The sequence below is a fragment of the Terrapene carolina genome, unplaced genomic scaffold (assembly GCF_002925995.2).
Source record: "Terrapene carolina triunguis isolate 2854851 unplaced genomic scaffold, T_m_triunguis-2.0 Scaffold238, whole genome shotgun sequence".
Classification (NCBI taxonomy): domain Eukaryota; kingdom Metazoa; phylum Chordata; order Testudines; family Emydidae; genus Terrapene; species Terrapene triunguis.
In genome coordinates this window covers 10667846-10682911 of record NW_020664589.1, presented here as the reverse complement: position 1 = coordinate 10682911, position 15066 = coordinate 10667846, and the positions used below count along the sequence as shown (strand labels likewise).

At 46.3% G+C, this 15066-nt stretch overlaps 1 protein-coding gene across 1 annotated transcript in view; it reads left to right on the top strand.

Moving 5' to 3' along the window:
• VAV2 (vav guanine nucleotide exchange factor 2) overlaps positions 1-15066 on the top strand; it is a 305827-nt gene that overhangs the window by 253251 nt on the left and 37510 nt on the right. Inside the window, exon 8 of the mRNA XM_026657295.2 lies at positions 1705-1805. Coding sequence (XP_026513080.1) covers positions 1705-1805 — 101 coding nt within the window. The remainder of the gene's footprint in view (positions 1-1704; positions 1806-15066) is intronic.

Below are 15066 nucleotides of genomic sequence, written 5' to 3'. Positions count from 1 at the left end.
TTTCTTTCTTTCTTTCTTTCTTTCTTTCTTTCTTTCTTTCTTTCTTTCTTTCTGTTGTAAAGACTTACATACACACAGGAACAGGCAGTGTGGCTTAGTGAGTATCACACTAGACAGGGACGTGAGAGACAGGTTTTATACCCAGCCCTGCAACTGGCCTGCTTGGAGAACTCGGGCAGGTCACTTCACCTCATTAGCTCAGTCCCTATCTGTGAATTGGGGATAATGGTGCCTTCCGCCTGTGTCAAGTGCTCTGAGATCTATGGGTGAAAAGTGCTATATAAATACTAGGTATTCTTGTTATGCATGTGCACACGCAGCCTAGATTCCCCTCCAGTTTGATCCTGCCGTGACGCCATAATCCAGCATTTGAAGCTTTCATCTGTGTACAGCGAGGTTGACACAGGATCAAGTTCTGTTAGATGCTTATTGGGTGAAGATTCACCTCTGGGCAGAAAGCTAGCATAAGGCCTACATAGTATTTAAGTGCTACTTAAGGCAAGCTAGGACCTGCCTAGTCCTCATGCTAGCCCTCTTCTGGGGTGAGCTTCCCCCTTCATGCAGGGACCCCACTGAAGTCCAAGTGAATTCTGTGTTCAGCCTGCTTTCCAGATCTGATTTATGATCTGTTTTCTGATCTTTTGGTGTTTGACCTACCGATATCAGTCTCTGGCTGCTCCCCCACGCCCAGCCTCCCACCCCTTCCCCGGACAGTCCAAGGAGAGGTAGTAAGTTATCTGACCTATCCTCTCCACCTATGGCCACATCCTCCTCCTGTCCCAGGTGGTCACCATGTTATCACCTAAGTGCCATCTGGGATGGCAAGATGATGAATGGCTCTTCTCCCATAGTAGCACCGCTGAAGACAGCTGGCAGCACTGGGAGAACAGCATGAGCCTCGTTAATGGAGACTTCAGGGCTCATCAGGAGGTTTTCGTGGTGCACCTTCATGGCTTGTTTACTCTGCAGTAGCGTAGGAGGCTGAGCTCTTGCTTCAGTCTGACATGTGGGGATGGCAGCCGCACAGGTTGCTGCAATTAAGCAGTTGAGTTTTCCTAACCAAAGGCAGCCAGACGCAGTTGTTCCATTATCAGCATAGGCCCATCATGTCAGTGATTCAGATTCAATGCAGGCATTACTCCACCTTCTTGGTCCATTTTCACAAGGCTGCATTGTGTGGGCTTTACGGTATTCTGGCCGGTTATTGTATGCTGCTAGACTGCTCCCACTAGACCTAGTAAAGGGAGTTTAATATGCCCAGAACCCCTCTATGCATTTATCATTGTATAACCTTCTAACTTAATTACACCCTCGTATTTATGGTGATTTAAGGATATATCTCACTGGAGTCACTTGTATTAAAACAGTTAATAGGCAAAGAGCTGGTCTACACTGGGAGCTTGAGTCTCTCAGAATGAAAAATCCACACCCCTGACAGACGTAGCTATGCCAACCTGACCCCTGGTGCAGCCAGTGCTAGGTTGATGGAAGAATTCTTCTGTTTACCTAGCTACTGCCTCTCGGGGAGGTAGATTACCTACGCCGATGGGAGAACGGCAGCTGCAGCGGTCTGTTTAGACGTCTCCAAAAAATGACTGTAAAGTTACTTAAAGAACTGCATGTGCATTAACTAAACACTTTACATGCATGCGCATAGATTGAGTTTCAGGTTTTTTAACATATTGATTTTTTTCGTTGTTTTAGGACCTAATTAAAGTGCACTTCAATTTCCTGAGGGCCATCGATGTCTGTATGATGTCTGGAGGAAGCAGCTTGGCGAAAGTTTTTCTAGAATTCAAAGAAAGGTAAAACGAATGAAAGACAAAGCCAACAGACAGGGAGCTCTAATTGTGACAAGCTAAGTCCTGATTGAGCATTGCTCATGACAGGGCATAATCTGCGAGTGAAAAATATTGAAAAGAAAACCACCGATCTTGACGGACCAGGTAGCCCTGTCCTCTGCTAACCCCTCCCACTCCTACTTAGTGAAGACCCTGTTTTGGTTAGTTTCATTTCCCAGTATAGGCTGGAAAGGGACTGAAAGAATGCACTGCACTTATCACATCTGGCTGCTGCCCATCAGGATTTCTGGCCATCGGCTGGGGGAACATGTCTGGTAAATGGTGGAATGATGGGAAGGGGCATGGAGGTATGAACGGGGGAGGAGACATGAAGAAAGAGAGGGATCTGTCCCTAAATAAGCCATTGCTGCTATTTCATGACACTTTGGCTAGATCCCTATTAGGGGTAACTGAGTATAACTCTATTGATGTGAAAAGGAGCTCACTCGATTTACACAAGCTGAAGGAGGGGCCCGGTGTGTAAAAAGCTCACCTGCACACACCAGAAAGTTTAAACAGCTCGTCCAGTCCTTGGCAGCATCTTCAGGACTCTGAAGAAGCATAAACAAATCCCCCAGTAACATCAGATATTCAGGAGTCCCAGTGCTGTACTTACTGTAGATGGGATAAGAAAGCACCACTCTCTGTTAACGTGTAAGGTGCCGATGTCCTATCAGCGTAGGGGCTCCTGTTCCAAACCAGTTCTTGTTCTGCTCCTTTCGGTGTCCTTCCAAAACACCCGTGCCACACAGTGAGTGATAGGTTAGTGACCACCTGCACCCAGGTAGTTTAAGCGTTATGAGTGTAACCTCGTTCTGCCCTATTGTCCCAGACTGTGATTAGCACCCGCTGCAAAGGATATGATGGCGTCAGGAATGGTAGCCTCAAGGGCAACACAACGTTGGGTAGATCGTCCTATAACGGTTTTCTTCCCATACACAATGATATCACCTTGATCCTGGGCATTTTGCATGACTGAAGCTTTCCTCATATTTGCTAAGCCCACGTGTGTTGTAGGACCAAGAGGGAGAGAAGCCCATGTGGAGGTCTGCATTCAAAGGCAGGGTGGGCTAAACCTTTCCCAGACCCCATTGTGCCATGGTCTGGTTTGGATGTCCTAGGGGCTGAACGTCATGCAGCTAATGCTTTTGTCTGTAAACCCCACAAGAGAATAAAGATGAGAGCCTGTAACTTCAGAGGTGGAATAACGCCTCGCCTTTGTGAGTGTTTAACTGGGGTTTCCTGCGGGATGCAAAGGGTCAATGAGAGTTAAGGGCATGCTGCATCCTTGCAGAATCATTTCCTTTGTCTACAGAGGGCACCTCGGTCTGGTAGATCAAAGCAACTATTCTCTCATCCATCTGGCGCTGCTGACATCCCGCACCTATGGGAGGATTAATAGATTTAAAGCCTAGATTAAGTTACATAGAGGAGTCTAAGTTTTGGCAGCTGCAAACAGGAGTATCCAGGAACATGCAGATAAGGTTAATGAAAGTCTTAATAATATTCTTAATAATAATCAAAGGCCTGATTTATTGTGGAATAATGCCAGGGTGTTACTGCTGTGTGATTCAACCAGTGTCTAGACGTGGAAATGCCTCTCAGAAGTCAATAACTCCAGAAATACCATCTGCATTAATAACAAACCACAAGGTCAGATAGTCCATCATTCATGATGCTGCTTTTAGAAAGTAAATGTTTTTGGATTAAAAGAGAATACTTGTTTGGGAAAAGAATGCAAAACATTTTTTTTAAAAAATAGATCATTTTGATCTAATTCCTGGCTTTGCTCTTCCTTAAACATACTGTCATGTTGGGAGCAGTCTTTTCTGGACTGTATAGACCAGGTCACGATTTAGGAACACCCTATGTGGTGACGCAGGGCAGCACAGGTTGGATTAGTCTGGGAGCCGGAGAACGCTTGAGAACCACAAGGTCTGTCTGTGTCCAGCTTCAATAAAGAATCCCCTTTATATTCCTCACAACCAAATGCGGTCTCTTCTCTCCCAGGAAGGTCACAACAGGCACTGATTCAAGAAAGTCTCAGAAAACAGACCTCCAAGAGAGAGCTCGTCTTCCAGGAAACATAGCATAGCAGGGTGTCTCAGAAATACTGGACTTATCTGCAGACAAGTAGCATACCCCAGACTTCCATGTTCTGAGAAGTTAGTCAAGGATGGTACTGCCAGAACTTCTAGGAGCAGTGGTACCATGTCCATCAATCCATAAGCTTGCCTTGACTCAACAGCATCCCTCTCCATAGTATACCGGGAATGGGTTGCTCAAAGGGTTTTGCAACCTCTTTCTGAAAACTCTTGCACCGTGCTGCTTTTGTTGTGTGTATATTTTATTGACACTCATGCGAGGAACCTGTGGGTGCGAGGGACCCTATAAATAAATGTTTGCTGCTGTTAATTGAGGAGTTAGAGCTTGGCAGAGGGGTGGTAGTTAGGTGGCTGCTGCGTCTGTGTGCGTGTGAACTTGCCAACCCATTTTCGAAAGGAGTTTACAAATAACATTTTTTTGAAGAGCTTGAAAACCTTCCAGATACACAACTGAATTAATCAGACCTCCAGCTGTGAGCAGCCAGATCTCGACTGGCAGCTGCAAATCCTCACACAGGCTCCAGCGACCTCAAATACCAAAACATTCTTCAGATCTGTCGTTCAGAGAGTTTTAATCGCTCAGGTGGAACAGTGGTTTTGCAGGGGCATTTTTTGTATTGCTATAACTAAATTGCAGATAAGCCTCTCCTTTCTCATCTGGCCTAATTTACGCAGCATCTGTGTCTAAACTAACCAGGTCTCGCCCTGGTTATATCCCCAGTTCAGATGTTGCCTGTTGGGGGGAAGGTTTGCTCTTCTCAGATTGCCTGATGATTTGACAGTAGCTAGCTTGGCTAACAATAGTGGTTTACACCTGGTGGCATGGCCTAAAAACTGGAGTACATGCGGGCTAGCAGCCGGGCTCCTCAGCTGGCTTGTACTCGGGTAGCTAGCCTGTGCCTCTGCATCTAGACTACTATTGTTACCTGTGCAAACTGGATTAAAGGTTGCTCTGGTTTGCCTACCCATGCTACAATCACACCTTCCCTTGCCGTGTAGACGTATCCAATGTCAAACCTCCTTCTGGTGCCATCTTCCAAGCATTACCTCTGTCTGGTGCATGAACAGCAAGAGAAACGCCTTCAGCACACAGCTGTCCCCCCCCCATTCAGCAGCCAGGCTGCTCAGTTTTTTAAAGCCAATTTTCCCCAAACTGCTCTTTCAGTCCGTCTATTCCCTCTTTGCTCCCAAAGAACAGTTTGAGCCGGCTGCAGAGCTCTTCCGTGCCTCGGGGTTAGGAGACATGGGGGTTGTTTGAAAGTGATTGCTGTCCCCAGAGAGGTTTGGAAACTGATGCTAGGGAACCTGAAAGCCCGGCTAAAGCGCGAAAGAGCTCCAAATGGAAAGGCCTGTCACTTTTCTAACCCTTGCGATAATTTAAGGTTTTACCAGCAGTACCTTGGGCTTTGAAAGGAGATGTCGAGTCTTTCCTGCCAGCTGGTTGCAGAAGTGTCTGAGTAGCCATGCATGTGCTGGAGTGACTGCGTATTTGCACGTGATTATAAACCTAACTAGAAGAACCATCATGTAATATATTGGCATTGGATGGTGTCCCTTTAAACAGCGTGGGAGCCCTCTAGTGGGACTCCCCGTCCTCTACTGAAGAAGCCCCCTGAACCGAACAGAGCAGTTGTGGATACATGTAGTCCAGCCTTGTATGTGGTTAGTAAACATGATTTGGCCCCCAGCTGTCCATGTGGTTTCCTCATATTCTTGATATTGTGTAAAGGGCAAAGACATGACAGTCTGTCTACCCCGAAACTAGTGGGGAACATAAATGTAGCATTTCTCTCTCTCTAATATAATGGGCTCATGGTAGCTGCATCAGGAATCCTGCTGCAGTTCCCTGATTTAAGACCACCTGGCCCCAGTGCAAGGTAGATGCAGCCGTACTGCTCAGGTAACATCCCCCAGGGACCTTACGCCTAGGTGGAAATAAAAAAAAAGTTGTATTTGCACATTCTGTTACCCATTTGTGCACAGAGTTGCCTTGCTTGCTTAATTTTTACACGTAAATGGGTGTGATGTCAAATCCATGTGCTATAGACGATAAATGACAGTCATCAACGCACCTGTGGCATCAGGGATAGAACCCTGGCTCTTAACCTCCAAATCCACGTAAGCGAGGTGAGACATTACAAACTGAGTTACAGCTGCTAGGGGATAAGAGTCCCATGCACAACAATCATATTTTGAAGGCACAATGTGTAACAAATCTCGTTCACCGTGCACGAGTAAGTGTAATGATAGATCTGTAATATCAGACAAACAATCAGAGCGACTGACACAGGTTGGCAGTGCCTGACGGCCTGTTTGGATGTTTAACGCTAAGAGTGGCTAAAGCCGCAATTTTGTCAAACTCCTGCGCCATAAATAGCAACCTATTTTTAACAGCTCAGGAATCATTTTATAAATCCTACGGCATATATAGCCTTCCACACGGACAAGAGCCCAGCGTTTCCATAAGCAGCTCTCACGGCTAGCAGGATGGGTAGAGCAGCTGGGAAACTGGCAGGCCGGCACAGTGACAGAATTTTGTTAAGGCCTGTTGTAAAGCTCCCACATCTGGGACTGTGCTTGGAGTTCCTGGTATCTCAAGTGAGATTAGAGTTTGGAAGTGTCTTTCAGCAGGGATTTTTCCACTCTCGAAGCTTTCTGAGGTCCACTTCAAAAGCAAAGATGCCTCAAGGCTCAGGTCCCCTGTTTGTCCCGTTGTCAGGCAGGGACCTCCTAGACTTCCGTGATGATCGAGTGCGACCCATTCGTGAATGTGTGCTACAGGCCTGATCCACAGAGGAGATCAGTCTGTTACAGCCCCACCTGGAGAGTGTTGGCTCATTAGCTCAAGCTGTAACAGTTTGTGCTTTTAGCTCTGGAGTTCCCCAGTTCAGTCCTTGGTATGGCGGCCATCACAAACCAGAGGAAGCTGGAGCAGCATGTGTGAACAAAGTCACCAATGCAACCCCACTGCACATGACACCGGGGTCCAGTGTCTGCCACCGCTGAGCTCGGGGGACGGGCACTCTAATTCCATGCATCCCACCCTCCCCCTACGGTATAAAAGAAAGGGGTCACCAGCCGAGTGATCTCCATGAGCTCCCCTTTCCTTTGGAATGTTCACCTTCTCCCACCTCCTGGGACGAAACGGCCGGAACCAGTTGCACTTCTGGGCATGCTAGAAGCCTGGCTTTTAAAGTGTGCATTGAAGGCGTTTGGGGTGAGAATTCTAATCCGTATTGGGTTGGCTGCCTGCTGATTCGCATGAGATGTGGTTGGGGGCGAGGAAGGAGAAGGGTGGTTGCTGTTTTGATGAGTTGGGTTACTCTTCTTTATTAAGTTTTGGTTTTTTTGAATGTAGATGAAGGGCTCTCAGATGTCTATAGAGAGGTTCTTAGGTGTGGAGTTTTCTCAATAGGGCGCTGGATTAGAGGAGGTTTTGGAACAAATTGATAAATTAAACAGTGATAAGTCACTAGAGCCAGATGATATTCACATAAATGTTCTGAAGGAACGCATGAAATAGCAGAGCCACTAACTGTGGTATATAACCTATTGCTTAAATCAGCCTCTGTACCAGATGACTGGAGGATAGCTAATGTGACACCAATTTTTTAAAAAGGCTCCAGAAGCGATCCTGGCAATTACAGGCCAGTAAGCCTAACTTCAGTACCAGGCAAATTGGTTGAAACTATAGTAAAGAACAGAATTAGCAGACATATAGACAAGTACATTATGTTAGGGATGCTTCAACATGGCGTTCGTAAATGGCAAGACATGATTTCCCATCTATTAGAATTCTTTGAAAGGGATCAACAAACATGTGGACAAGGGTGATCCAGTGGATATAGTGTATTTGGACTTTTAGAAAGCCTTTGACAATGTCCCACACCAAAGGCTCTTAAGCAAAGTAAGCAGTCGTGAGACAAGAAGGAAGGTCCTCTCATGGATCAGTAACTAGTTAAAAGACAGGAAACAGAGTAGGAATAAATGGTCAGTTTTCACAGCTGAGAAAAGTAAATAGTGGGGTCCCCCTCGGACCGATACTGGGGCCAGTGCTGGTCAACCTATTCATAAATGATCTGGAAAAAGGGGTAAACAGTGAAGTAGCAAAGTTTTGCAGACAATCCAAAATTACTCAAGATAGTTAAGTCCAAACCGGACTGTGAAGAGTTACGAAACGGAGTGACTGGGCAAGAAAATGGCAGATAACATTTCATATCGATAAATGCAAAGTAATGCCCCCTGGAAAACGTAATCCGAAGTATAGCTACAAAATGATAGAGTCTAAGTTAGCTGTTACCAAGAAAGAGATCTCGGAGACATTGTGGATAGTTCTCTGAAAACATCTGCTCTGAAAACAGCAGCAGTCAGAAAAAAGCGAACAGAATTTCAGGAACCATTAGGAAAGGGTTAGCTAATAAGACAAAAGTATTATAATGCCATCATATAAATCCATGGTATGCCCACACTTTGAATGTTACTTGCAGTTCTGGTCCCCCCATCTCAGAAAAGATATACTAGAACTGGAACAACGGTATAAAGAAGGGCAACAAAAACAAGTAGGGCATGGAACAGCTTCCATGTAAGGAGAGATTAAAAAGACTGGGCCTGCTCAGCCTAGAAGAGAGATGACTGAGAGGGGATATGGTCTATAATCATGAACGATGTGGAGAAATTGAATCGCTGAGTGTTGTTTACCCCTTCACATAACGCAAGAACTCGGGGCCACCCGATGAAATTAACAGGCAGCAGGTTTAAAACATAAGAAAGTCGTCTTTGCACAACGCACAGTCAACCCGTGGAACTCGTTGCCAGGGGATGTTGTGAAGACCAGAAGTATAACTGGGTTCAAAAAAGAATGAGAGAAGTTCATAGAGGATAGGTCCATCAGTGGCTACTGACCAAGATGGTCAGGGAGGCAACCCCATGCTCTGGGTGTCCCTAAACTGCCAGAAGCTGGGACTGGACGACAGGGGATGGATCACTCGATAAATTGCCCTGTTCGGTTCATTCCATCTGAAGCATCTGGCACCGGTCACTGTTAGAAGACAGGATACTGGGCTAGATGGGCCATTGGTCTATCCCAGTATGGTCAGTCTTATGTTCTTATGATTCTGGCACTCGGGAGACCTGGGTTCTATTCCCAGTTCTGCCTGTGACCCTGACTAGTCACTGTCCCTCTCTGTTTCCCCTCCCCTTAGGACTGCATTGTGCTTGCCAGTGGCTCAATCCGTGGCATTAACTTGGTTAGCTCCTCTGCTAAGGCAATCAAAGTCAATAGGTTAAAGACAGGAGGCTGTTTCTTTCTAGCATCAATTTGATACAGAAGCTGGAAATAAAATGCTTGTATTTAATCCTCTCTCAACCCCTCTCTCCCCCCAAAAGGCCACGCTAGCTAACTCTTAAAATGACTCTTCCTGCCGGGTTATTCCACCAAACAAGTAACCAACCGGCTTCAAAAGGGTAATTAAACTGTGCGGAGCTCCTTCTCTGGCCTACGTCCTGGGAAGCTCCAAGCAGCGAAATGCCAATTGCTGACCCTTTTTTTTTGTATTTGTCACAAGCCTTGAGAGGGAATAAAAATGGGTCAAGCACAGTGCTTCTTAACTACGCCTGCAAGCTGCGGGGGAGGAGGGTTTCCTTTGGAAGAGAGCCGGTTTTGTGGCAGTAAGTCAGCAAGTGCTTTACTGTTTGGGTAGGTGATTGCTCTTTTGCAGATTTAACTCTTCCAGAGGGCAGTGTGTTGGGCTCAGATTTGCAATGTGCCTGGGGCATTTGGCAGTGAGGGAGGAGAGAAACCACAAGCCGTAGAGTGAAACTTCAGTGCCACTCGTGTCTACGGAAGATGCACAGTTCCTCGGCACCTTGCCACGTGAAAAATTGGAAGTGCAAACAAGGCCCAAAGCAAGCTGTCAATTTCTGATACGGGGCTAAGAAAAAAGTTCCTCTCCCTTTTGCCTGTTAACTATTTTCTTTAGCAAAGGAGTCCAAGTCCCCCCCGTTTCGGCTCGCTGCTATGAGGAAGGTCTGTCATCAACATCCCTTTCTAGCGGGGCACCCTCACCGTAAAAGAAATTCACGTTGATTACCAAAGACAGCTGTTTCAACATGGTGAACTGGCTGTGCACTAGGGAGCATGCTCTGGAATCTGAACGTTGAGTGTAGACTTGTGTCACGAGGGCAGTTCTGGCTGGAGGTGCCAGTGAGAGAACAGAGACAGACAAGGTTAAGTCTCTCTCTCCCCCCCCCCCCCCCCCCCCCCGGTTGTTAGATCAGCCATTGAAATATGTCAGCCAACATACTTTTTTCCCCCTAGCCTTTCTGAGCACCCCAAACCCTCAAGCCCCTGTGTTATTCTGGTTGTTGTTTGCTGTTGATCGGCTATCAGTTCTTTTCAATATAGTGACTAGCACTGCACAGAATATTCCGAATCTGGCCTTGCTTGTCCCTTATTAAAGGCTACAGTTAATAATGTTCAAAGCAGAACAGCTGTGTCTGGTTTGGGGTTTGGTTTCTTCACTCTGCCAAAGGTCTCAGATATGGTTTTTCCCTCCAGTATAATCTTAAAATCCTTCTCCTTTTGAGGGTCTCTAGCGGATGACATCTGAAGGCGTATTCCCTTCCTTTGCTTTTATCCTAAGCCTCATAAGATGTATGTACATTGAATTGGATAAGCTACTTATCTGCCCTGGCTCTTATTCTGTGTGGGTCCGTTTTCCATTGTAGTCCCCTCCTCCTTTACAATGACTCCCCACCTTCATTCACAGGAGATGCCAGCACTGTACTTTTTAGTGTATGTTCCCTCTTCCACGCCATATTGATCTATGGAAGTGTGGCATTCTTCGTGCCGTTTCTCACTAGCACTGGAGCTTTGATTTCCATGCTGAGGCATTGCCCACTTGAGTAACTCATATCCTGTTTAGCATATACCATTGTTGTAAAATGTGTTGCCAGGCATTCTTGCTTAATACATTATTTTATTATTTGTATTAGGGTAGAACTTAAAAGGTCCCATGGTGCCAAATGCCATACATACATATAGCAAGAGAGAATATACCAAGAGCTTGCATCCTAAATAGATAGAGGATGGGAGAAAGGAAGTATTGCCTTCATTTCACAGATGGGGGGTGGAAACCTGAGGCACAGAGAGATTAAGTGACTTGCCCAGGGTCACACGGGGAGTCTGTGGCAGACAAGGGAATTGAACCCTCCTCTTGAGGCCCACTCCAATAATGTCACCATCACACTATCCTACCTCTCTAAAGCTGTGCGAACTACATTTCCCAGAATGGCCTGTGGGAACCTCTCTGCTACGGCAAGTTCTGTTAAGACAAGGGGAGAAGTGCACTCGAGAAGTGTTCAATGTGTGTTTCGTGAGAACAGGAGGATCCATAAGGAGGATTTGTTGTTTCCCCACACAGCAGTGCGCCTCGAGGCTCCCAAATCCCAGCAAACACTGCACTGCACCCTCTCCCCCCCCCCAGGACAGCAAGAACTATGCGACCGCCCCTGTTCCAGAAAAAAAAAATCTAATCTTTCCCTTGTAAATGGGTTCACCACTAATCCGTGAGCCCTCTGCATAATGCTTGAACGTTCGCGATGGGCTCGCTCTGTTATCGATGTATTAAAGCTGCTTGTACGAGCTAGTGAAATGTGCTTTTAAATAGAGTGAGCTGGCATTTTAAAGACTGGGTGGTGGGCAAAGTCCTGGCCCTGTTGAAACCTAGGGGAGTTTGGCCAGGGGTGGTTTTGTGTATCCAGGGACTGTTTCGTGGGGGGAAATTGTTAACACGCATTGGCGCGGGGATGAGGATGCCGTCAAAAGATTTCACCCAGCTCTGAACACTGACATCACCTCTCCCAGGGGGGATGTGAGACTCATAGACTTAAAGGTCAGAAGGGACCATTATGGTCATCTAGTCTGACCTCCCGCATGATGCAGGCCACAAAAGCTGACCCACCCACTTTCCCTTAACTCAGCTGTTGAAGTCTCCAGATCGTGATTTAAAGACTTCAAGTTGCAGAGAATCCTCCAGCTTGCGACCCCTGCCCAATGCTGTGGAGGAAGGCGAAAAACCTCCAGGGCCTCTGCCAATCTACCCTGGAGGAAAATTCCTTCCCGACCCCAAATATGGCGATCAGTAGAACCCCGAGCATACAGGCAAGATTCTCTAGCCAGACCCACATTTTACCAGCGATGGCACTTTATTACCTAATTGACTAAAATCACATTATCTCATTAAACCATTCCCTCCATAAACTTATCTAGCCTAATCTTGAAGCCAGAGAGGTCTTTCGCCCCCACCGTTTCCCTCGGTGTCTCCATCACTGCGTGCAAAGTGCCCTGAGGTCCTCGCGTGCGACGGGCAAGGTGTTATTTGATACTGTGGTTCATTTTTATTGCTAGATGGCCAGAGCAATAGGGCAACACTAGCTGGACGTATACTGGGGTTTAGATGATATGGCCCTGTAGAAATACCATAGGTAGGTAGATGAGCCAAAAACATGGGCCAAGATATAACCACCTGTTGGGTTAGAATCTATGTTCTTGGAGCTCCTTTTAAACCGGCTGCATGTTACTGAACATGTTGAGAGATTGTTAAGGGAAAAAGCCAGGGGAATAATCTGTATTGGCTGCAGCTTCATCAGGTATTGAGTGTTCCATAAATCTCTCCATTCAATTATTCGGCACCTGCAAAGGGTGGTTTGATGAGACGCCTCTCGTCCCGCAGATTTGACGTGTGTATGGGTCTTTGCAGGATCAGGGCCTTATTTTTCGATGCCTCCGCTCCTCCTTTGGCAAATGACGTTAATACTCCGTTTCATCACCTTTTGTCTGTCTTGTCTGTTTAGACAGTAAGCTCTTCGTGGTAGGGACTGTCTCTTACTTGGTGTCTGTGCAGCACCTCGTACAATGTGCTCCCGATCTCAGTTGAGGCCTCCTAGTTTTCTACGGTAATGCAAATAATAATAATTGCTGAGTCCTTTCTGAGCATTTTGCTAGAAGGGAAGGAACATCACCTAGTCTGGACTGAAATTGAGGCATCATAGCGTCTGTTACCTGGTCCTGCAACTGACTTGCTCTGTGACCTTGGGCAAGTCACGCTGCTTCTGTTTGTAAAACACGGCTCATATTTGCCTACCTCACAGGAGTGCTGGGAGACTTAAGTAATAATGGTAAATGCCTGGGGGCCCTTAAATGAAAGAGGGGCCTGGATATGGTGTTGGTTGTTTCATCAAACGTGAACACTTGTGGTTTGGAAAATGTTATGGTTTCGTTGTATTACTGTACTAAGAGCCTAGTCACGGACCACGATCCCACCGCAGTAGGCACTGTACAAACACAGAACAAAATAAGATGCCCCTGCCCCAGAGAGCTTACAATCCAAGTATAAACCGAGACAGCAGATGGACGGACAGACAGACAGACAAACGGGGAAGTACAAGGAAACAGGGACAATACAGGTCAGTTTGATAGGCAGGGATATTAGCACACCAGCAGCCTGGCCATTGTCACAGTGTGGCTGGAAGCCAGTTATGTAGTTTTATGGCATTGGCAGGACGTGCTGTGAGCCACGTTGGAGAAATTAAATACATTTCTCAATTGAAAGGTTTTTATTTTACCTTTAAGCCTCCTGAGATCTAGGTTGTTTTGTTGCTTTAATGCAGCGCATGATCTGCTTTTGCAAATTGCACTGCTAACCTGGTGTAAACTGAGCAGAAGTGATTAGGGAGGGGGAAAAGCCTATTAAGACATGGGGCGGGGGGTATTGCTGCCTATGTTGTCATCTCAAGAAAACACTTCATTGCAGGAGGGCTCACTGTTTAGCAGCTTCTGCATTCAGTGGCGCGCGTGCAGGATTTGGGGTGTGCATGCACCATTTACCTTTGTATTTACTGAGCCTCCAGAGCCAGTTTGATTCAGAGTTCAGCGCACTAACCTCCCCTAACAATGTCCAGTTTGAATAAACTGCATGCAACATACAGCGAGGAGGAAAGGCACCTTAATGACCGGTGACTCTCCAGTATCTTTCCCAATAGGCTTTCTAAGGGTTATTGCTTAAACATCAAGCTACCTAGGATCAAATGGGGGAAGTGAGTTAACGGAAATGAATCAGAGGGGAAATATTGTTTGGGGAGGGAGAAGCTGTAGGACCCTGGGTGAACTTTAAATAGAGGTCGCCCATCCATTCATTCCTGCACCTTGGACAGCATCCACGGCTTTGACTCTGGGGACGCTCAGCTCAACAGGCTTGTTGATCTCTAGATGTATGGTTTGGGGGAGGCAACGAAATACACAGTGTAACTGGTGCCCCTGGGCCACTGGAGTTAAGGTGCATTAACTACATAATTGCTAATGCATCCTTGCAGCTCCATTTAGTATGTGGGCCGTGCGATTTGTATTGCAATCATCGGATACGAGATACGGTGCGTGGGGTGGTGTATTTGCTTACCATTGATGGAGCCGTTTCATAACATGCTATGAAGGAGATTCTTCCTGGAGGCAGTTTTATTTTTTTTAAATGCTCCTTCCTGAAACAGATTCTTTTTTAATATATCTGTCCTGCAGATAGCCTTGAGCCACAAGATTGTGGTATTATATCCAGGTTGCAAGCTCTTGGAAGCAGAGGCTAACTTTTTGTTCTGTGTTTTGTACAGCTCCTAGCACAATGGGGTCCTGGTCCATGACAGGGACTCCCAAGTGCTACTGCAAATAATACTTTACTTAATACTTTAAATAATACTACAAATAATAATTTAACAACAATACCCGAGGACGGATCTAGACTATTCTCAGTGGTACCAGATGACAGAACAAGAAGCAATGGTCTCAAGTTGCAGTGGGGAAGGTTTAGGTTGCATATTAGGGGGAAATTTTTCACTAGGAGGATGGTGAAGTACTGGAATGGGTTACCTAGGGAGGTGGTGGAATCTCCATCCTTAGAGGTTTTTAAGGTCAGGCTGTGGCTGTGATGACTTAGGTGGGTATTTGTCCTGCTTTGAGCAGGGGGTTGGACTAGATGACCTCCTGAGGTCCTTTCCAACCATGATATTCTATGATTCTATGAAACAAGGGCGTTGAGCTCTGGGACTTCAGTACAGCTCCCTATTAGGGTGAC